General features: G+C 38.8%; 1 protein-coding gene across 3 annotated transcripts; it reads right to left on the bottom strand.

Annotated features, from left to right (window-relative positions):
• Positions 1-4,934: 4,934 nt before the first annotated feature.
• On the bottom strand, positions 4,935-23,750 carry cdc37l1 (cell division cycle 37-like 1). Of its 3 annotated transcripts, none has more exons than XM_062055251.1 (7): positions 23,397-23,750; positions 19,324-19,617; positions 17,280-17,367; positions 16,101-16,216; positions 15,917-16,039; positions 15,699-15,848; positions 4,935-5,559 (listed from the first exon to the last, which is right to left on the bottom strand). In XM_062055251.1, the coding sequence occupies exons 1-7, from the start codon at positions 23,475-23,477 to the stop codon at positions 5,449-5,451; spliced, it is 963 nt and encodes a 320-aa protein (XP_061911235.1). In that variant the 5' UTR covers positions 23,478-23,750; the 3' UTR covers positions 4,935-5,448. The 3 variants fall into 3 exon arrangements, with proteins under 3 accessions (XP_061911235.1, XP_061911236.1, XP_061911237.1); XM_062055252.1 differs by having other exon boundaries at positions 4,936-5,556; XM_062055253.1 differs by lacking the exon at positions 4,935-5,559 and adding an exon at positions 15,013-15,620.
• Positions 23,751-24,030: the final 280 nt, after the last annotated feature.

Below are 24,030 nucleotides of genomic sequence, written 5' to 3'. Positions count from 1 at the left end.
TTTGTCTCATATTCATCTTTTGATGTCAAACCCAAATGTTTTTAGTCTACAACAAAAATAAAGGAACTGGCCTCACTGTTCCAATACTTTTGGAGGGCACTGTATATGTATGTGTTTGTGTATATATTTGTATATATGTATGCACATATGTATAAATATATATCTGTCCAAATATGTATGTGAATATATACACATATGTATGTGTATATCTACACGTATATATGCATGTACATATGTATGTATAAATGTATGAATATATGTATAAATATATATCTGTTTATATGTATGTTTGTGTACATATACACGTGTATATGTGTATACACATATACACCTATGTAGATATTGCACCAAAAACCAGACATTTGCAGCTAGAATAGTCATTTACCACATTAGCAATGTATAGAGTGTATTTTTTTAAAGTTAAGACTAGTTTAAAGTTATCTTCATTGAAAAGTACAGTGCTTTTCCTTCAAAAATAAGGACATTTCAATGTGACCCCAAACTTTTGAACGGTAGTGTATATACACACGTATATATGTACAAATATATATCTGTGTATATATGTGAATATATATGTATGTAAAAGCTAATGCGAGCTAGAAACTAATGCTAACTATAAGCTAATGCTAGTGAGTTCATTAAAATTTGCCATTAGCTACTAAGCTAATGCTAGCTATAAACTAAAGTTGTGAGTTAATTGAAATTAGCTACTGAGCTAATGCTAGCTATACACTAATGCTAGCTGTAAGCTAATGCTAGCTATAAACTACTGCTAGCTATAAACTAATGCTAACTATAAGTTAATGCTAACTATAAGCTAATGTTGTGAGTTAATTGAAATTAACTATTAGCTACTGAGCTAATGCTAGCTATAAGCTAATGCTAACTGTAAGCTAATGCTAGTGAGTTAATTAAAATTTGCTATTAGCTATAAGCTACTGCTTAATATAAGCTAAGGCTAGCTGTAAGCTATTGCTAACTATAAGCTAATGTTGTGAGTTAATTGAAATTAGCTATTAGCTACTGAGTTAATGAAAGCGATAAGCTAATGCTAGCTATAAGCTAATGCTAACTGTAAGCTAATGCTAATGAGTTAATTAAAATTCGCTATTAGCTACTAAGCTAATGCTAGCTATAAGCTACTGCTTAATATAAGCTAATGCTAACTATAAGCTAGTGTTGTGAGTTAATTGAAATTAGCTACTGAGCTAATGCTAGCTATAAGCGAATGCTAACTGTAAGCTAATGCTAGTGGGCAAGAGCAGATGTTTTGATTGGTTGACTGTGACATTCTTTACTAGAGGTGGGAATCTTTGGCCACTTCACGCTTCAATTCGATTACGATTCTGGAGCTACGATTCGATTAAATATCGATTTTTGATGCATCTTTAATTTATGTATATTGATGCAGTTTTACATTTCTTTTCGTTTCACTAAATAAGCATTTATCACTTTAAAACAATGCTCTGTAATAAGAAACAGTTAAAATAATTCCCATCACATTTATTAAATAATGAAAATGTAAGTGAAACTGCAACATAAGTGTCCTAATTGTGACTCTATTCACTACACCACCTAGTGGTGGGGAGGTTGATAACTCATTTTGCTGGCAATCTAAAAGCCAAGACAAAAAAACATGTCAGTTGGTGCCAGTGTATTTTTAATAAAGGATTTTTCTCATATGAGCCAGAATACCCACAAGTCTGTTTCTCGCACAGTGTCATTGAATGCACCATCTGCCTGATTTCATTCCACGTCCCATGGATTTATTACATCTAGGCGAGGGAGAGACATGGAAGCCTGAGCAATCTGGCACAACGGCCAAAAACTAAATGGTCGATCAAACAAAAACAAAAAAAAAGAAATAAGGTGAAAAATCAAACGTATGACAAAGATTGTTTGCGCACCAGATGGAGGATTTCTGGACGACACAATAAAATGTAACAAAACAGAGTGAAGTTTGATTTAGTGCATTAAATATGAAGTGCACACCTTTTTCTATATCTAAATATCACATCATTTCTTCCATATCGAATATTATGTTGTGATATTTCAATGGTGTGTACTTTCTTCCATATCAAATATTATGTTGTGATATTTCAATGGTGTGTACTTTCTTCCATATCAAATATTATGTTGTGATATTTCAATGGTGTGTACTCTCTTCCATGATATTTGTGTGTAATCAACAACTTGAACTAAACATGCTGAGAAATGACAATAAGGACATTATTATTATTATAATAATAATTATATAGATGATGACCATGCACTAACAAAATAGAAAGTTAGTGTCTAGTGTTTACATTCTTCAGCTTCTGACAAAAACAATCATTGATTTACTGCTATGAAAAAGTAAATCACTTGCAAAATGGAGCAGAAGTTAAAAAAAAGACATAATTCCAACGTGTGTCCTCTTTTAGCACAACTAATGTTTATTTATTCTTACATTAAGTCAATAACCACTCAGTGTTTACATTCTACATGTAGATTACTTCTGTATATATATTTAGATGTATATTTTTTCTGTATATATATTTACATGTATATTATTTCTGTATATAATCAGATGTATATTGCTTCTGTATATATATATACATTCACATGAACAGTATACTACTTCTGTATATATTTAGGTGTATATATTACTTCTGTATATATGTAGATGTATATTACTTCTACATATAATCAGGTATATATTGCTTCTGTATATATATTCACATGAACAGTATGCTACTTCTGTATATAATCAGATGTATATTGCTTCTCAGAAGTAATATACATCTAAATATATACAGAAGTAGTATACTGTTCATGTGAATATATATATACATATATACAGAAGCAATATACATCTGATTATATACATAATCTGTATATAATCAGATGTAAATTGCTTCTGTATATATTTAGATGTTTATTACCTCTGTATATACATTCACATGAACATTATATATATATATATATATATATATATATATATATATATATATATATATATATATATATATATATATATATATATATATATATATATATATATATATATACATACATACACGCACACACATATATATATCAGCTTCTGTATATATTTAGAAGTGAATATACAGTATGTACATACATACATATATATATATATATATACATACATACATATACACATATATATATATATATATATATACATACATACATATACACATATATATATATATATATATATATATATATATATATATATATATATACATACATACATACATACATACATACATACATATACACACATATATATATGTATGTATGTATATGAAACAGGCTTGTAGGGATGAAATAGCCTGTTTTTTCCTGACCTAACGTATATATATATATATATACGCATATATATGTATGTATATACTGTATATTCACTTCTAAATATATACAGAAGCTGATATATATATATATATATATATATATATATATATATATATATATATATATATATATATATATATATATATATATATATATACACACATGTGTGTATGTAGATATATATATATATATATATATATATATATATATATATATATATATATATATCTACATACACACAAACATCTGTATGTATGTATGTGTATATATATATATATATATATATATATCTACATACACACAAACATCTGTATGTATGTATGTGTGTGTGTATATATATATATATATATATATATATATATATATATATATATATATATATATATATATATATATATAATGTATATAGTCGAGGTTTCTGTGGTTTATCCGCTATACAGTGCTCAATACCGGGGTAGAGCAGAAACAGGCTTGTAGGGATGAAACAGCCTGTTTTTTCTTGACCTAACGTGTATATATATATATATATATATATATATATATATATATATATATATATATATATATACGCATATATATGTATGTATATACTGTATATTCACTTCTAAATATATACAGAAGCTGATATATATATATATATATATATATATATATATATATATATATATATATATATATATATATATATATATATATATATACACACATGTGTGTATGTAGATATATATATATATATCTACATACACACAAACATCTGTATGTATGTATGTGTATATATATATATATATATATATATATATATATATATATATATATATATATATATATATATATATATATATATATATATATATACACCGTAATTTCCGGACTATAAGCCGCACCTGACTATAAGCCGCACCAGCTAAATTTAGGGGGAAATACAGATTGCTCCATATATAAGCCGCACCTGACTATAAGCCGCAGGGTTTTGATGTGTAATTACTGTAGTATATATGGGTTCCTGCTACCACGGAGGGGATTGTCGGGACAGAGATGACTGTTTGGGAACGCAAAGCGTCCCATTTATTAACAATACATCTTTCAATCATTCAATCAAACTTTCACATCTTTGACACGGCGAACAGCATTCGTGCAGAGTACAAATAATACAACGGTGCAAAGTAATACAAAGTGCTCGCCTGTACGTTATCAAAATAACCAGCCTACCCGGATATGAAAAGTCAGTCTTTAATCATTGTGTCATCGTCTTCCTCCTGCGTACTAAAACCACCGAAATCCTCTTCGTCGGTGTCGGAGAAGAACAGGCCGTAAATAAGCCGCACCATTGTATAAGCCGCAGGGACCAGAACGAGGGGAAAAAGTAGCGGCTTATAGTCCGGAAATTACGGTATATATATATATCTACATACACACAAACATCTGTATGTATGTATGTGTATATATATATATATATATATATATATATATATATATATATATATATATATATATATATATATATATATATATATATATATATATATATATATATATATATATATATATATATATATATAATGTATATAGTCGAAAAGCTGCTCTTTATAAGTCTAGTTTAAAGACAAGAACATGGGCTGGAGGAGAAGCTGTTGGATAAAAAAACATCAATAGATTGTTCTACCTGCAGTAATTACCACAGATTATATATATATATATATTAGTATATAGTTATTATTACATAGTCATGTACTCTGTTGTACTCTAGAAGTCTTCAAAACCTGAGTGCAATTATTGAAACTAATGCAAGTATTTGTCTAAATAAAGGTGATGTCTCAGCAGCTGCTATATCATTATGTTGATTATTATGCTGCTTGTTATGTCCTGTTGGTGTGCTAACTGTTAGCATGCTAGTTGAGTGCTAACACTAAAGGATTGACATGGTTAGCGTGAAAGAGGACACAAGTCAGCATGATTTAACTGCCACTCACCACCTGATGATGATGACGATGAAGATGAAGATGGAGGGCTGCATTAGAGACGTCACTAAAGTGCTTCCTTTTATTACAAGGTGTGTTCCTACAAGGTGATGAGGCCAAGGAAGTTCTCCTAGGAAGTCTCCATCATGCGTGTGTCTTCACTCTCTGCCGCGTCGTCCTTGCTCCACCGCCCAGAGCCGATCAACGGCCCGCGACGCCTGTTGGGGTAGTGCGCCACCTGCTGGAAGCACAAACACCGTCTAGCAGGAGAACATACCACAATCTCACCAGTCCATACCTGTCAACTTGCACCATTCGATGGCACCTTCAAAATAAAACAAGACTGAACAGATGTACTTTTAAACTGACAAGAGTTTCAGAGTCAAGTCAGAAATCTGTATCATCATACACGTCTTTTATGTCGCTCCATATCCATATTACTAAATATTTGTCTTTCACTTCCTTTCATGATTAGGGCTTTCAATCTTTGGGTGCCACACCATTCCATTCTTGGGGGTAACGATTCGATTCTTGGGGCTGACTATCCAATTCTTGAGGCTGACTATTCAATTCTTGGGGGTAACGATTCGATCCTTGGGGGTAACGATTCAATTCTTGGAGCTAACTATTCTATTCTTCGGGGGGTAACTATTCTATTCTTGGAGCTAATGATTCGATTTTTGGAGCTAATGATTCAATTCTTGGAGCTAACAATTCAATTCTTGGAGCTAAGGATTCGATTCTTGGCGCTAACTATTCGATTCTTGGCGCTAATGGTTCGATTGTTGGGGGTAACGATTCTATTCTTGGAGCTAATGATTCGATTCTAGGGGCTAACGATTCGTTTATCGATTCTTGGGGTTAATGGTTCGATTCTTGGGGCTAACGGTTCGATTCTTGGGGCTAACGGTTCGATTCTTGGGGGTAACAATGCAATTCTTGGCGCTAATTATTCGATTATCGATTCTTGGAGCTAACTATTCGATTCTTGGAGCTAATGATTCGATTATCAATTCTTGGGGTAACAATTCGATTCTTGGGGCTGACTATCCGATTCTTGGGGCTGACCATTCGATTCTTGGGCGTAACTATTCAATTCTTGGGGGTAACTATTCGATTCTTGGAGCTAACTATTCGATTCTCGGAGCTATCTATTCGATTCTTGGCGCTAACTATTCGATTCTTGGAGCTATCTATTCGATTCTTGGAGCTAACTATTCGATTCTTGGAGCTAATGGTTCGATTGTTGGGGGTAACGATTCTATTCTTGGAGCTAATGATTCGATTCTTGAGGCTAACGATTCGATTATTGATTCTTGGTGCTACGGTTTCGATTCTTGGGGCTAACAATTCGATTCTTGAAGCTAACTATTCGATTCTTGGAGCTAACTATTCGATTCTTGGAGCTAACTATTCGATTCTTGGAGCTAACTATTCGATTCTTGGAGCTAACTATTCGATTTTTGGAGCTAATGATTAGATTCTTGGGGCTAATGATTCGTTTATCAATTCTTGGGGCTTTACGATTCGATTCTTGGGGCTGACTATTAGATTCTTGGGGCTAACGATTCCATTCCTGGGGATAAAGATTTGATTATTGGGGGTAACAATTCAATTCTTGGAGCTAACTATTCGATTCTTGGAGCTAAAGATTTGATTGTTGGTGGTAACGATTCTATTCTTGGAGCTAACGATTCGATTCTTGGGGCTGACTATTAGATTCTTGGGGCTAACAATTCCATTCCTGGGGATAAAGATTCGATTATTGGGGGTAACAATTCAATTCTTGGAGCTAACTATTCGAATCTTGGAGCTAAAGATTCGATTGTTGGCGGTAACGATTCTATTCTTGGAGCTAACAATTTGATTCTTGGGGCTGACTATTCGATTCTTGGGGCCGACTATTCGATTCTTGGGGCCGACTATTCGATTCTTGGGGCCAGCGATTCGATTCTTGGGGCCAACGATTCGATTCTTGGGGCCGACTATGCGATTCTTGGGGCCAACGATTAGATTCTTGGCGCCAACGATTCCATTGTTGGGGCCAACGATTCGATTTTTGGGGCCAACGATTCGATTTTTGGGGCCAACGATTGGATTCTTGGGGCCAACGATTGGATTCTTGGGGCCAACGATTGGATTCTTGGGGCCAACGATTGGATTCTTGGGGCCAACGATTGGATTCTTGGGGCCAACGATTGGATTTTTGGGGCCAACGATTGGATTCTTGGGGCTAACGATTGGATTCTTGGGGCTAACGATTGGATTCTTGGGGCTAACGATTGGATTCTTGGGGCTAACGATTGGATTCTTGGGGCTAACAATTCGATTCTTGGGGCTGACTATTCGATTCTTAGGGCTGACTATTTGATTCTTGGGGCTAACGATTCGATTCTTGGGGCTAACGATTCGATTCTTGGGGCTAACGATTCAATTCTTGGGGCCGACTATTCAATGTTTGGGGCCAACGATTCGATTCTTGGGGCCAAAGATTCGATTCTTGGGGCTAACGATTAAATTCTTAGGGCTGACTATTCGATTCTTGGGGCCAATGATTCGATTCTTGGGGCCAACGATTCGATTCTTGGTGGTAACGATTTGATTCTTGGAGGTAACTATTCAATTCTTGGAGCTAATGAAGCGATTTTTGGGGGTAACGATTCTATTCTTGGAGGTAATGATTAAATTCTTGGGTGTAACGATTTGATTCTTGGGGCTAACGACTCGATTATCGATTCGGGCTAAGGATTCGATTCTTGGGGATAACAATTAGATTCTTGGGGGTCTGCTGACATATGCAGCAACATATTGTTTCATTTATCATTCTATTATTTGGTTCTATCTATACTTCTGTTAAAATGTAATAATCACTTATTCTTCTGTTGTTTGATAGTTTACATTAGTTTTGGATGATACCACAAATTTAGGTATCGATCCGATACCAAGTAGTTAGAGGATCATACATTGGTCATATTCAAAGTCCTCATGTGTCCAGGGACATATTTCCTGAGTTTATAAACATAATATACATTTTAAAAAAGGAAACAAGATTTGTGACGATAAGAAATATTGATGTAATCATAGTAGTATCGAATAGATACGCTATTGTACTTGGTATCATTACAGTGGATGTCAGGTATAGATCTACCCATGGCGTTTGTTTACATTGTGACGCCGGTGAGCTACGGTGTGTAGTAAAGCATGTGTAGCTATTCCTCGTCCTGCAGGGATGATACTTGTATTACCTTATTGTCACCATGGAGACAAGGATTAGTGATTTAGAAGTAGCTAAAACACTGCAGACTGCGGTTGGACGTTAGCCGCTAGCCATGTTTAAAGCACCTTAATGCGTTTCAGTGTTATAACTTCACCTTTATTTTTACTTTTTAAGCCAAAATGCATCCGATCTCCTTTTCTGTCTACACACTGTGTCTGCTTGTAAGTACTCCGTGTGTGTGCGCTGCCGAACATGCTCCTACGATCGTAAAAACCAGCAACGTCACAACGTGATGACAACGTGATGACAACGTGATGACAACGTGATGACAACGTGATGACAACGTGACGACAACGTGACGACGACGCGCCGTCATGCCTGTAAAAAAAAATACGCTGAACCCGTAATTTTCAAACAGAGTATAGTACCATTTTTGATTCGTTAGTACCGTGATGCTATACTAGTACTGGTATACCGTACAACCCTACTTAGTACTAAAAGACTTGTCTAGTATGTTCACTTTTTTATTCAAAGGCCTTAGTGGCCACTTGCGTGGACAGCACCTTTTAGCTCTTATTTCCAAAATTGTGTACACTACTGAATTGGGGTCCTATGGCCGCTTATGTGGACACTTATACTGCCATCTGGTGGTGTCAGAGGAGTATAACATACAATAGAATTTGAGAAAAAAAAGTGTAAAAATAAGAATTAGCATGTCACTAAACATGAAGTACACGTTTGTTACTTATGGGCTAAGTTAAGTACATCGTATCAAAAGATGATTCTTAGTTTTTATTCTAATTAGGGTCCAATAAGCCCAAATAGCAAAGAGGGGGAAAAAAAGCATGTAAACAAACAGCTTGGGCCTTAAGAGGTTATTAAGGACAAAATTGAAATAATAAACCTATGTTTAATGTACCCTAAGATTTTTTGTTAAAATAAAGCCAATAATGCCATTTTTTGTGGTCCCCTTTATTTAGAAAAGTATATATTGTATATTTTGGTACCGGTACCAAAATATTGGTACCAGGACAACCCTAGCTAGCTTAAAAAAAACAACAGTTAACCTTCATTATTTTTTATTATACATGCCCATCATCAACATTGATATTAAGACTTTTATCACAAATAAAAACAACATAAATGAAAGCTTCTTTCAAATGGTTGCAGGGATAAGACTATGAAATACGTGATTGTTGTAATAATAATAATAATAATAATAATATTAAAAAGAAGAGGGCAGTGAGGGATTAGGCATCAGTTGCCTTGTTGGAAGAGGATTATAACATTTATTACGTAAGCGCCCTCATGTGCAGCCCAGCCTGACACTTCCTCACCATCGCTTCTGTTCATAAACACAAAAAACAAAACCCTCCCTACGATGAAAGCGGAGCGCGACACCGGCACACTTCCAACATTCCTGGGAGGCGAGTCTTCCTCCGAGAGGTGATCCGCGGGGGGCCCCGCGCGGGGGGACGAGGACTCACGAGTCATCGCTCGCTCTTGCTTGTTAACCGAGCATGTCCGCACTCGGAATGAACTTCCTTTGCTTCCTGACAAAGTGTCTTGGTGCAGAATTTTTAAATTTTTGCCTTGGAGTGCGACTGCCAGGCAGAAAGTGAAGCCACAGTGCCAAATGTTGCACCTTTTTACTAGCTCAATGGCGCCCTCTTGTGTTTGTAGGCGGGGACTGCAGTCATCGGTGCAATCAGAGCAGTGCTTGATTGATTGATTGAAACTTTTATTAGTAGATTGCACAGTACAGTATCAATCAATCAATCAATGTTTATTTATATAGCCCTAAATCACAAGTGTCTCAAAGGGCTGTACAAGCCACAACGACATCCTCGGTACAGAGCCCACATACGGGCAAGGACATGTACATACATATTCTGTACAATTGACCACTAAATGGTAACACCCAAATACGTTTTTCAACTTGCTTTTTGCTACAGATGGACCGATACGGTTTTTCGGGGCCCATACAACAGGATTATCAGTCGTCAAGGAGGCCGATAATCGATATTTGGAGCCGATATTCACTTGGAGTAAAAGTTATAAAAACATAAATATGGATTTAATACATTGTAAGGTACTCTTAAACATAGATTATACTGGATGTTACTGCTCTTCTTTACTTATATAATCATCTCGCATTTGTCAAAATATTTTGCACAAAGCTTGCATTTTTGGCAGAGCTATCTTTTCTGTCGCATTATTTGACTGAATCACAGATCGTTCAAACTTGTGGCGCTCCTTTGTTGAGCCCACGCGCCAAGTGGAGGCTTGTCGTGCGACGCCATCGCTGCAACAGCCAAAACAACACGAAACGGGACCAGTAAAACGCCAGGAAAGAACGACATAAATTGGATTTCATGACAAAAAAAGAGCACTGCAAGGAGAGAAAGGGGGCGTGGTCACGCGCCAGACTATATATGTGCTTTGAGCCCTGCGGCTTATAAAACGGTGCTGCTAATTTGTGTGAGCTGCTGCCTGCTCTTCTTTACTTATATGATCATCTCATATTTGTCAAGATATTTACACAAAAAGGTTGCATTTATGGCAGAGATATCTTTCTGTCGCGTTATTTGACTGAATCACAGATCATGAAACTCGTGGCGCTCCTTTAAAGAGCCCACGCTCCGAGTGTTGCGGACGGAGGCTTGTCATGTGAGTCCATCGCTGCAACAGCCAAAACAACACAAAACAGGACCAGGAAAGAACGACATAAATTGGATTTCATGGCAAAAAAGAGCACTGCAAGAAGGAGAGAAAGGGGGGCGTGGTCACGCGCCAGACTATATATGCGCTTTGAGCCCTGCGGCTTATAAAACGGTGCTGCTAATTTATGGATTTTTCTTCGCTGGCGGCAATAATGCAAATAGTTTTCATGAAACACATGTTTGTGCTATGGTGCCATCTTTTGGACGAGTTTGCTTACTGGAGGTGCCGCTTTGCCCTTTTGTTTATACCGAGCTTTAAACCGGCAGTACAAGTGCCGTTCGGTCTCTTGGCCGTCCATAGCGTTCCTACTCGTATGGATTCTTCATTCGTCGCTCCAAGTAACGTTTGTAAGTTTTACAATATAACTAAAACAATTCTTACTTACTAAAGTGCCCCATGTGTGATGTCTGTAGGAGTGTTTTCATGCATATTTGTACGCGCTATCATATTGTAATCAAGCTAGCATTGTTAGCGTTAGCACTGCAAGAAGGAGAGAAAGGGGGGCGTGGTCACGCGCCAGACTATATATGCGCTTTGAGCCCTGCGGCTTATAAAACGGCCCTGCTAATTTGTGTGAGCTGCTGCCTGCTCTTCTTTACTTATATAATCATCTCATATTTGTCAAGATATTTACACAAAAAGGTTGCATTTATGGCAGAGATATCTTTTCTGTCGCGTTATTTGACTGAATCACAGATCATGAAACTCGTGGCGCTCCTTTAAAGAGCCCTTGTTAGAGACACTATTTGGAAACAATTTGAGTGTTGTTAGCTTATATGCTAACACGTTTGCAAGTGTCTGTGTTAGTATAATTAACTTACAACGGCACTCTTTCTGTATCGTTCCAGTTTCACAAATTCCTCAGTAAAAGGGAGAGAAAGGGGGGCGTGGTCACGCGCCAGACTATATATGCGCTTTGAGCCCTGCGGCTTATAAAACGGTGCTGCTAATTTATGGATTTTTCTTCGCTGGCGGCAATAATGCAAATAGTTTTCATGAAACACATGTTTGTGCTATGGTGCCATCTTTTGGACGAGTTTGCTTACTGGAGGTGCCGCTTTGCCCTTTTGTTTATACCGAGCTTTAAACCGGCAGTACAAGTGCCGTTCGGTCTCTTGGCCGTCCATAGCGTTCCTACTCGTATGGATTCTTCATTCGTCGCTCCAAGTAACGTTTGTAAGTTTTACAATATAACTACAACAATTCTTACTTACTAAAGTGCCCCATGTGTGATGTCTGTAGGAGTGTTTTCATGCATATTTGTACGCGCTATCATATTGTAATCAAGCTAGCATCGTTAGCGTTAGCTAACATGCTAACACATTTACGAGTGTCTGTGTTAGCATTATTAACTTAAAATGGCATTCTTTTTGTTTTGTTTCACTTTCACAAATTCCTCAGTAAATTCACCAAAACGTCACCGTGGAGTTATTGAGTCTGTTTAGCTGGTTGGAAAGCTAGCTTGCGCAGTTAGCGGGTCCACGACGATGACTTCTGTTTTGTTTGATCAGCCGTTTTACTGCCCTGTTACACACACCGGTTGGAAACAATTTGAGTGTCGTTAGCGTTAGCTAACATGCTAACACGTTTACAAGTGTCTGTGTTAGTATTATTAACTTACAACGGCACTCTTTCTGTATCGTTCCAGTTTCACAAATTCCTCAGTAAATTCACCAAAACGTCAGCATGGAGTTATTGAGTCTGTTTAGCTGATTGGAAAGCTAGCTTGCGCAGCTGGTGGGTCCATGACCATGACTTCTGTTTTGTTTGATGAGCCGTTTTACTGCCTTGTTACAGACACCGTTTGGAAACAATTTGAGTGTCGTTAGCGTTAGCTAATATGCTAACACATTTACAAGTGTCTGTGTTAGTATTATTATTATTAACTTATTTCTGTATCGTTCCAGTTTCACAAATTCCTCAGTAAACTCACCAAAACGTCACCGTGGAGTTACTGGGTCTGTTTAGCTGATTGGAGAGCTACCTTGCGCAGCTAGCGGGACCATGACCCTGACTTCTGTTTTGTTTGGTCACCCGTTTTACTGCCTTGTTAGAGACACTATTTGGAAACAATTTGAGTGTTGTTAGCTAATATGCTAACACGTTTGCAAGTGTCTGTGTTAGTATAATTAACTTACAACGGCACTCTTTCTGTATCGTTCCAGTTTCACAAATTCCTCAGTAAAATCACCAAAACGTCAGCGTGGAGTTATTGAGTCGGTTTAGCTGATTGGAGAGCTAGCTTGCGCGGCTAGTGGGGTCAAGACAATGGCTTCTGTTTTGTTTGATGAGCCGTTTTACTGCTTTGTTAGAGACATTGTTTGGAAACAATTAAGGTATGTCAATAAACATTCTGTGTACTGTATTTTTTGGATTATAAGTCACAGTTTTTGTCAGGTGCAACTTAATACTCTGGAGCGACTTATGTGTGAAACTATTAACACATTACCGTAAAATATCAAATAATATTATTTATCTCATTCACGTAAGAGACTAGGCGTATATCAGCAATCGTCACACACACGATAAAAATTTGGCGGGGGCGGGTCATGGCAGAAGTGCACTGTGGAAAAAAAGATGCTACCTGCTTCTACTTCTGTACCTATGAAAAAGCATGGGCTTCAGTGACAACCGAAACCATCCTGAAAGGCTGGAATAATTGCTGACGATGACTCTGACGTAAGCGACGTACCGATAGAAGGGGAAGCGGCGCATTGTCTACCTTTGGAGTTGGCAGAGTTGTTTAGAAGCGACACAGAGGAAGAAGATTTCACGGGATTTAGCGATTAGGAGAGACAGATTGTTTGGTAAACGTATAGCATGTTCTATATGTTATAGTTATTTGAATGACTCTTACCATTATATGTTACGTTAATGCTAGGTTCACACCAACGGGGCTTTGACGGCGCTTTAAAGCGGCATGCAAAGCGGCGTTATAGCGTAACAAAGCCTGATTAAAGCGTGAGGGTCCTAATGGATGGTGGGAAAGCTTGTAGTGAAGCGGGACATGCGGCAAGTTCGCCAAAATTTTTTAAACGGTTTTAAAAAATTCTGCGCTCTGTCAAGAATGGAATAAAGCGCCGAGAGCGTATGAAAGCGTGAAAAAGCGTGACAAAGCTCAGCAAAACTTGACTAAAAGCGTAGGAAAGCTTAACAGATCTTGGTTCAAAGCGCGGACCCCTACAAATAGGAAGTGACTGTGATATTGACTAGTGACATTGAAACTTTTATGTAAAACCAACACAGGATTACAAATCCATTCTCTTTTGCATCATTGCCTTTTTTTATACGATGATCATTGTTTCTGTACTTCTGTTAGAGTTTCCTGTTTGATGTTGCAGTTTGACATTACTGTCTATAATTTTTCTGTATGAAAATGTTAATAATAAAGAGAATATGTTACGTTTTATAAAAGAAATGCCTTTTATTATTTTCAACTAGCATAAGAAATGAAAGATAGATATTTATTAAGATGACAAAAATAAAAGAAATGAAGATATAAAACATAATATAACAGGAAAAAAAAGAGAAATTGAAAAAATAAATGAATATAAAAAATGGGTGGATAATTGCCTTTTATTATTTTCAACTAGCATAAGAAATGAAAGATAGATATTTATTAAGATGACAAAAATAAAAGAAATGAAGATATAAAACATAATATAACAGGAAAAAAAGAGAAATTGAAAAAATAAATGAATATAAAAAATGTGTGGAAAACAGTATACTGAGTTTTTCACATTTTTTTCTTATTTTTGTTGTAACAATGCACAACAGAGCTTGATAATCGTGTCAGAGCCTGATTTAAAGCGTCAGGATCGCATCAAAGTGTAATAAAGTTCAATAAAGCGTAATAAAACGTATCAAAGCGTGATCAAAGCGTGAGGAACGGTAACAAAGCGGCAACTAATTCGTATCAGAGCGTATCAGAGTACTTCAGAGATCGGGATATTCGTGGAAAATATGACAAAAATGACGGCGCTTTGCTCGCCGCTTTAAAGCGCGGCAAGCGCCGTTGGTGTGAACCAGGCATAACATACCAGGCACGTTCTCAGTTGGTTATTTATGCCTCATATAACGTACACTTATTCAGCCTGTTGTTCACTATTCTTTATTTATTTTAAATCAAATGTCTATTCTTGGTGTTGGGTTTTATCAAATACATTTCCCCAAAAAATGCGACTTATACTCCAGTGCGACTTATATATGTTTTTTCCCTTCTTTACTATGCATTTTCGGCCGGTGCGACTTATACTCTGGAGCGATTTATAATCCGAAAAATACGGTAAATAATAGGTGCGGCTAATATATGGAACATATCATTTTGTGGGTGGAGCTTATATACCGGTGTGCTCTATAGTCTGTGGAAAAACAGCAATGAAATTGATAAATAGAGGTTCCACTTGCGCTGAAAAAAGGTGTTTTTCATCCCCACTCACCTGGGCTTCTTTGGGGGCGTGTCTGCAGTTGGTGCCGTTGCTGGGCTCGTTGCAGGTGTCCCTGTCACACCTGTCCACGTGCTGCCGCACTCGGCGCTTCAAGGCCTCTAGCTCGGCGTGGAAGACTTCCAAGTAGACGTCTTGTCCTTCCTGCGCGAGAGCGACAGAAAGGCGTCAAAACAGAGACCGGGGGCGGCGGGCACGGAGGGGGTTTTTACTTTGGCTTTTTGGAAGAACTGCCTGAAGCAGCCTCGGGGGTCCTGGCCGTAGTTGGACGCCATCTCCAGGATGAACTGCATGGCGACGGCTTGGTGCGCCACCTGCGCCATCAGCGCCTCCTTCTGCACACAGAACAAGGGCTTTCAGCGCTGCTGGCGCTCGGCGGCGGCCGCCGTCACGCACCCCTTCCTGCTGGAGTCGGATGCACCACGAAAATAGGTAGTTGGCCGTCTCTTCGCAGATGAGCTGAGGCTTCTCCGCCAGGAACCGCTGACTGTCGTCCCATCGCCGCAACATGCCTGGCGACAGGAAACCAACAAAGATATATCAATAAAAATAGATTGTTAGAATAATTATGTGTAAGTTATCACACAACTCTTATGCTTAAAGGCAGTTGCTATAGTTATTAGCTATTATGCTCAAGTTAGACTTTTCTATCTGTGCAAGGACAAAACTTCTTGTCTGAGGGGTGGCCTCAGCCGCAGATGTTATCTTTGTTTTAGCCCGCTAGACTTCAAGCACCTCAACGAAGATAAGACGACAGCACGCAGACGAAGCAGAGACAAGGCGAAATCACAAGGCCCCAGCACATTCCGTCACGTATTGTGCGTACTGGAGCTGCTTTGCATGATAAGTGTGACCACTCCTGTTAGAGGGGGCCCTTTAGTGATGTTGACTGGGGAACTCCTGAATAAATAGAGGGACGCGGGAGCTGTACCTTAGAGCGTAGGGCGAGACTGTGACGCGTAGGGCGAGACTGTGACTAAGTGTGCAGCTCCATGCGTTCTCCTCATTGAGCCAAATTGAACTCTGTCTCTGCATGATTCCTTGCTTCTTGTCTGTTTAATGTCATCAGTGTTTAAACTTGATAGAGATGCAGCGTGCATGGTGCCGGGGTGTCCAACGTAGCTAACGGGACCATCGTTAGCATGCTAACATTAGCATGCTAGCTTTAAAAAAAAAAAAAAAAGCATGTATACACCTGGGACCCATTACCTCCCTGCTTGGCACTCAGCATCAAGGGTTGGAATTGGGGGTTAAATCACCAAAAATAATTCCCGGGCGCGGCCACTGCTGCTGCTCACTGCTCCCCTCACCCCCCAGGAGATGCTATTTTAGCTTATATTGCTCATATATTTTGTTACTAGGTGCCATCTGGTTAGCGTGCTAACTGTTAGCATTTCAGTTTGGCTTTGGCTCCTACCGAATTTGTATTTTGTAGTTTTTTTTAGAAAAAAATCTCTGTGTTGTACTGGTTTTAAAGGTGAAAACTACAAAAATGGCCACCGTCTCCTTTGAATTCTCAGTCTGCGGCCCTCAGAGGGAAAAGTTTGCGCCCCCCTGGCGTAGTGCGGGACTTACCGAAGTGCCGGAGCTCTTCTTCATCCTTTTGTAGCGACGTCCCGCAGCCGTCCGCCTCTGCAGGCTGATTTTGGACGTTGATGATACTCTGGTGGACAAAGACCACAGTGACGTATAAGAAGGGGCGGCGTCAAATACAATGATTAACCAATCAGCATTTTCACACTTGACGTCATTACGCAACAGCAGACGTGGCATCTGTAAAGCTGACTTTATGGAGAGTTATCAGTTACAGGTGTGAATCTTTGGGCACCTCACCATTCGATCCGATTCCGATTCCTGGGGTGGCGATTCGATTCCAAGTTGATTCACGATTCAAACCGGTTCTTATTTGGTATAATAATTATACATAGCAAACTAATTTTACTACGTACGTTTGACACCCCTGACGTAGATTATAATTGAGACATTTTTCAAGATGGCTGACATTTCTTCCTGGATGTTACATAAAGTATGAGAATGTGTGAGCTGCTGCCTGCTCGTCTTTACTAATATAATCATCTCATATTTGTCAACATATTTACACAAAATTTTGGGGCTGTCGTTGGGCAACACGGACTTTCAACTCCCTCCAAAGATTTTCTATAGGGTTGAGATCTGGAGACTGGCTAGGCCACTCCAGGACCTTGAAATCCTTCTTAGGAAGCCACTCCTTGGTTGCTCGGGCGGTGTGTTTGTGATCGTCGTCATGCTGAAAGACCCAGCCAGGTTTCATCTTCATTGCCCTTGCTGATGGAAGGTTTTCACTCAAAACCTCATCATACATGGCCCCATTCATTCTTTCAGCCCCAAAACATTAAGTTTCCACCCGCATGCTTCACAGTAGGTCTCCTCCAAACACCACAAGTTGAGTTTTGACCAAAAAGTTCTATTTTGGTTTCATTTGACCATATGACATTCTCCCAATACTCTTCTGGATCATCCAAATGCTCTCTAGCGTACTTCAGACGGGCCTGGACATGTACTGACCTAAGCAGGGGGACACGTCTGGCACTGCAGGATTTGAGTCCCTGGCGGCGTAGTGCGTTAGCCTTTGTTACTTTGGTCTCTGCAGGTCATTCCCTAGGTCCCTCCATGGGATTCTGGGATTTTTGTAATCATTTTGACTAGAGATGTCCGATAAGATTGGGCTGCCGATATTATTATTATTATTATTATTATATCGGAAATAATAGCGCCAATAAACCTTAAAAGGCACTGCCTTTGCGTGCCAGCCCAATCACATAATATCTAAGGCTTTTCACACAAGTGAATGCAAGGCATATTTGGTCAAAAGCCATACAGGTCACACTGAGGGTTGCCGTATAAACAACTTTAACACTGTTACAAATATGCGCCACACTGTAAACCCACACCAAAAAAGAATGACAAACACATTTCGGGAGAACTTCCGCACCGTAACACAACAGAACAAATACCCAGAACCCCTTGCGGCACTAACTCTTCCGGGACGCTACAATATACCCCCCCCCCCGCTTCCCCCTACCCCCCACCTCAACCCCGCCCACCTCAACCTCCTCATGTCCCAAATTCCAAGCTGCTGTTTTGAGGCATGTTAAAAAAAATCATGCACTTTGTGACTTCAATAATAAATATGGCAGTGCCATGTTGGCATTTTTTTTTCCATAACTTGAGTTGATTTATTTTGGAAAACCTTGTTACATTGTTTAATGCATCCAGCGGGGCATCACAACAAAATTAGGCACAATAATGTGTTCATTCCACGACTGTATATATCGGTATCGGCTGATATCAGAATCGGTAATTAAGAGTCGGACAATATCGGAATATCGGCAAAAAAGCCATTATCGGACATCTCTACTCACGACCCACCGATCTCAAGGCGGACACTCTAACCACAAGGCCACTGAGCAGGTTTTTACCTATGATGAAACTGAACTTGCACAATTGGTGGCTGACAAAATACTTTTTTGCATTTTGTACATCAAAATGCCAAATATGGGCACAGATAATCGGTCAATCTCGCCCCTTGAATACTCCAAATAGATGCCTTGTACTTTCTGGAGTTAAAGAGCACACTTACCTTATCGAAAACGTCCCAACTCCCGACGGCTTCCAGCACCGGTCCTCGGCCAGGCTGCGGACCTCCTCCCAGCATGCTCTCTTTGCGCCGCCACTCCTCCTCGGTGTTGATCAGCTCCGCGGGGCAGGCCCGGGTACGGGCGCGTTCCTGCTCCAGGGACTCGGAGCAGTGGACGCTCAAAGAGCACAGGCGGTCCTGGACTTCGGCCAGCGTCCAGCTGGACACGATGGGGGTCTTCACGCAGCACTGCGGGCTCTGGCAGACGGACGGCGTGGCGCAGGCACACGGTGATGTCTGCACAAATGAAGCCAGAGTCCCGTCATGCATCGTTCTCTCTCGCTCTGCGAGGACACAACAGCTGAATGAACTGAAGATGGGGTTTATGGCTCTTTGAAGGAAGCCTGATCTTTAGGAGCCCTTCAAAAAAACTGGCTTGTTATTCCAATTAACTTAAAGGCCTACTGAAAGCCACTACTACCGACCACGCAGTCTGATAGTTTATATATCAATGATGAAATCTTAACATTGCAACACATGCCAATACGGCCGGGTTAACATATAAAGTGCAATTTTAAATTTCCCGCTAAACTTCCGGTTGAAAACGTCTATGTATGATGACGTAAATATTCACAAAATATTTGTGTGTAAATAACTAATTTCACAACGTATATATCTGGGCCTTATGGTGCGGCTAATATATGGAAAAATATTTTTCCTTCTAAAATTTAGTGGGTTCAGAAAATACAGTAATTATATTTATTTTTATCAAGGAAACATTTATTGTTGGAAATTACAAGATAAGAAGTAGCTCAGAATCATTTAAATGTACACAATAATTACACTGGGTATTACTGTATTCTGAAATATTGGCTATAATTATTTTGTTGTGTTTTTATTGTAAACATTCCATAAGGTGATGCCATATCCCCATGCCAGTTTGACAGTGAAATCCCAATTTTGATTTTTTTCTCACCGAGAAAATATTTTCGCATTTCAACAATAGAAAAAATACACACACATAAAGTAAGAATAAAACGATTTATGGTTATAACAAATACAATATATGATATAAAAATCATGACTTAATCAAAATGTGAATACAAAATTGTATGTGTGTGCGCTTGAACTACTTTATATCAGAAAAATTACCGTAACCAGATAAATTTAATACAATTTCATAAAATAAACAATATAAATAATATATATTCATTAGGGGTTTCATGACTCGTTTTAACAAAGATCCGATTCAATTTAGAAATCGTGGTTGCCGATACGATTCAGGGACGACATTGTTTATTTTAGAACAATGCGATCCGAAACAATTCAGTGAGTTGAAATATATTCAGTTAAGTTTTTATCAAACAAATCAAGCACTGGGAGTGTAAAATAAATGCTGGACACTGCAGGTACAGTTTCCTATATTGCTGTTATTTCTTGTAAGGGAATGAAGTCTAAATTAATTGTGATACAAACAAGAATTAATGAACAATGCATTCACATCTTACTGAAATAAAGTGTGAACAACGCCCAAATAGTCTTGATGAAACCATTCAAATCAGGGTTGGTCATATATGCAGTACTACCGCCACCCAACAGGGGGCAACAGTCACAATGAGGCAGCCACGGGTGAGTAGAAGAAGATGGCATTATCGACCCTGAAAAAAATCTAAATAAATCGCCAACAACTGACTTTTAACAGCGACTGGACAACAAAGTATGAAGGTATTGAAATTGCTGACTTTGTGATGTCGTTGGTGTTTGTGGTCGTGTTGTTTATGATCGTTTAACTCTGGCGATCAAAACTGGTTAAATACATGTAGCGCTGAATTTGACCAGCAGAGGGCGATAAAACTACACCTTAGGTTTAATTGTGTTAAACCACGTGTGCAATGTTTGCTGTGTGTATTAACACTAAACCTTCTATTTTTTTAATGTAACATACACAATGGACGTTATACTTTTGTAATGTTTATGCTTTCAGTCTTACACACCTAAACAAAGGAAGATGTAAAAAGAAAAAACTGAGGAAGAAAAATTATTCAAAAGGAGGAACTTCGGTATCAACAAAACTTAGCTTCTATTTCTTCATGCTGTTAACTATCTGTCTAGCTGCACACGCTGGAAACGAGTCGCAAAGGCGGAATTATGAATTGTATTGACAGTGCAGTGTGAAAGCTGATGTGTTTACTTTCTGTGGGATCTTTCTGTGTGGAGTTTGCATGTTCTCCCCGTGACTGCGTGGGCTCCCTCCGGGTACTCCGGCTTCCTCCCACCTCCAAAGACATGCACCTGCGGATAGGTTGATTGGCAACACTAAATTGGCCCTAGTGTGTGAATGTGAGTGTGAATGTTGTCTGTCTATCTGTGTTGGCCCTGTGATGAGGTGGCGACTTGTCCAGGGCGTACCCCGCCTTCCGCCCGAATGCAGCTGAGATAGGCTCCAGCACCCCCCCCCCCCCCGCGAACCCGCAAGGGACAAGCGGTAGAAAATGGATGGATAGATGGACGAATTGTACTCTATAAGTAAACATGCCTTGCCTTGCCTTTTAAAACAACTCATGTCAACTTAAAGGTTTTTTTTTTTTTTAATTCACATATAAATATTGATTTTTATTCATTCTAGTCAAAATCAATTCCTAATTTTTGAGAATCGATTAAAAAAAAAATGAATTTTGTTTTTGGCGAAGTGAGTGTGAATGTTGTCTATCTGTGTTGGCCCTGTGATGAGGTGGCAACTTGTCCAGGGCGTACCCCGCCTTTGGCCTAAGTTGTTGTGCTTACCGACCTCAAACTACTTTATTTAGTAGATGGTGTAATGATAAGTGTGACCATTAGATGGCAGTCACACATAATAAAATATATGTGTGGACTGCAAGTTGACGCCTGTTCAATAAACAATGCTAGCAAGTACCCCTTAAATCACCGCTGCTGCTCACTGCTCCCCTCACCTCCCAGGGGGTGAACAAGGGGATGGGTCGAATGCAGAGGACAAATTTCACCACACCGTACTGAACCCCATTAGTTTCATATGCACATTCCCTTCTTTAGTGAAAAATAAAATGTTGTTTTTTTTCAAATTCAAGACAAAGTTATATGTTTTTGGTAACACTTTAGTATGGGGAACATATTCTAAGTAACAAAGACTTAATTTAGAGTTATTTGGTTAGGGTTAGGGTTATTTGGTTAGGGCAAGAGTTAGAGGTTAGGGTTATAATAAGGCCATGCCGAATAAGGCATTAATAAGTACTTAACAATGACTAGTTAAGAGCCAATATGTTACTAATTTGCAGGTTAATAGGCAACTAATTAATAGTGAATATGTTCCCCATACTAAAGTGTTACCATGTTTTTTTACTGGTGCACAAAATGAACCGTGCATGAACATCACCTTGTTCAAACAACAAAACCAACACAGTGTCTAAACTCACAACAAATTACACACCTGCAAATCAGTGTGACTTCTGCTGTTGCCGTATCCGTAATACGCCGATAGGGAGAAGTTTTTATTTACACGATGAGTCGGGTGTGTCTTGACCTCCGCCGAACCCCTGAGGCCGACTCACCGAACCCCTAGGGTTCGATCGAACCCAGGTTAAGAACCACTGCCCGAGTGTGTGAATGTGAGTGTGAATGTTGTCTGTCTATCTGTGTTGACCCTGCGATGAGGTGGCAACTTGTCCAGGGTGTACCCCGCCTTCCCCGCGACCCCAAAAGGGACAAGCGGTAGAAAATGGATGGATGGATGGATGGATGATTACACCCCAAAATTGGGTTTCTTTTACTTGTTTTACTTTTATTTTGGGACATGAAAGCTTTTATGACCCCCTAGAGACCTTCCATCATCTAAGGGGGAGTTTGCAAGGACTAAAAATAAAACCTGACTTGATACAGCCAGTATATTATCTTGCTGTCTGGGAATATGTGGCACCTGGGGGGGATTAGAGGGATGCAAATCCAAAATAGACCACCGCAGAATGTCAGACACTATAAAATTCAATAGTACAGTACACAAGCAGGCAAATGTCATAAGTTTGCTTTAAATGCTTTAAGTGTCCACCATGTGAGTTGTGTACCTGCGGGGTGGGGCCCACACTTCCACCGCCCGTCGCCGGCCAAGGAGGCTCACCGTCGGCGTTGTTGCTCCGCCACTCCATCGCTGCTCAGCTAGCCGTGTTAGCTCGCCTTGCTGTAAAAATGTCAGAAAACAAAAGTTGCCCGGTGAGACTAAAGTATCCACCCAGGCTGGGCCGCCGGTGTGGGACACTCTCCTCCCCAGCGCCACGCTCCCAGAGCCGGGGGGAAAGAACCAGAACAGAAGAGCTGCTGGAGCAGTAAATGACAACAACATCAACTTCACTGCTACTCGGGTGTGCCACTCTCAAATGGCGACGGGGCAAACACGAGTTCCTAACTTTCAGTTCCGGTTTATCGTCTACCCACAATAGTACCATACTTGGGGTGTATATATATATATATATATATATATATATATATATATATATATATATATATATATATATATATATATATATATATATATATATATATATATATATATATATATATATATATATATATATATATATATATATATATATATATATATAGCTGTAATTCACTGAAATTCAAGTATTTCTTATATATATATATATATATATATATATATATATATATATATATATATATATATTCACTGAAATTCAAGTA

The sequence above is a fragment of the Entelurus aequoreus genome, linkage group LG08, assembly GCF_033978785.1.
Source record: "Entelurus aequoreus isolate RoL-2023_Sb linkage group LG08, RoL_Eaeq_v1.1, whole genome shotgun sequence".
Classification (NCBI taxonomy): Eukaryota; Metazoa; Chordata; class Actinopteri; order Syngnathiformes; family Syngnathidae; genus Entelurus; species Entelurus aequoreus.
This window is presented reverse-complemented; position numbering and strand designations above follow the sequence as displayed.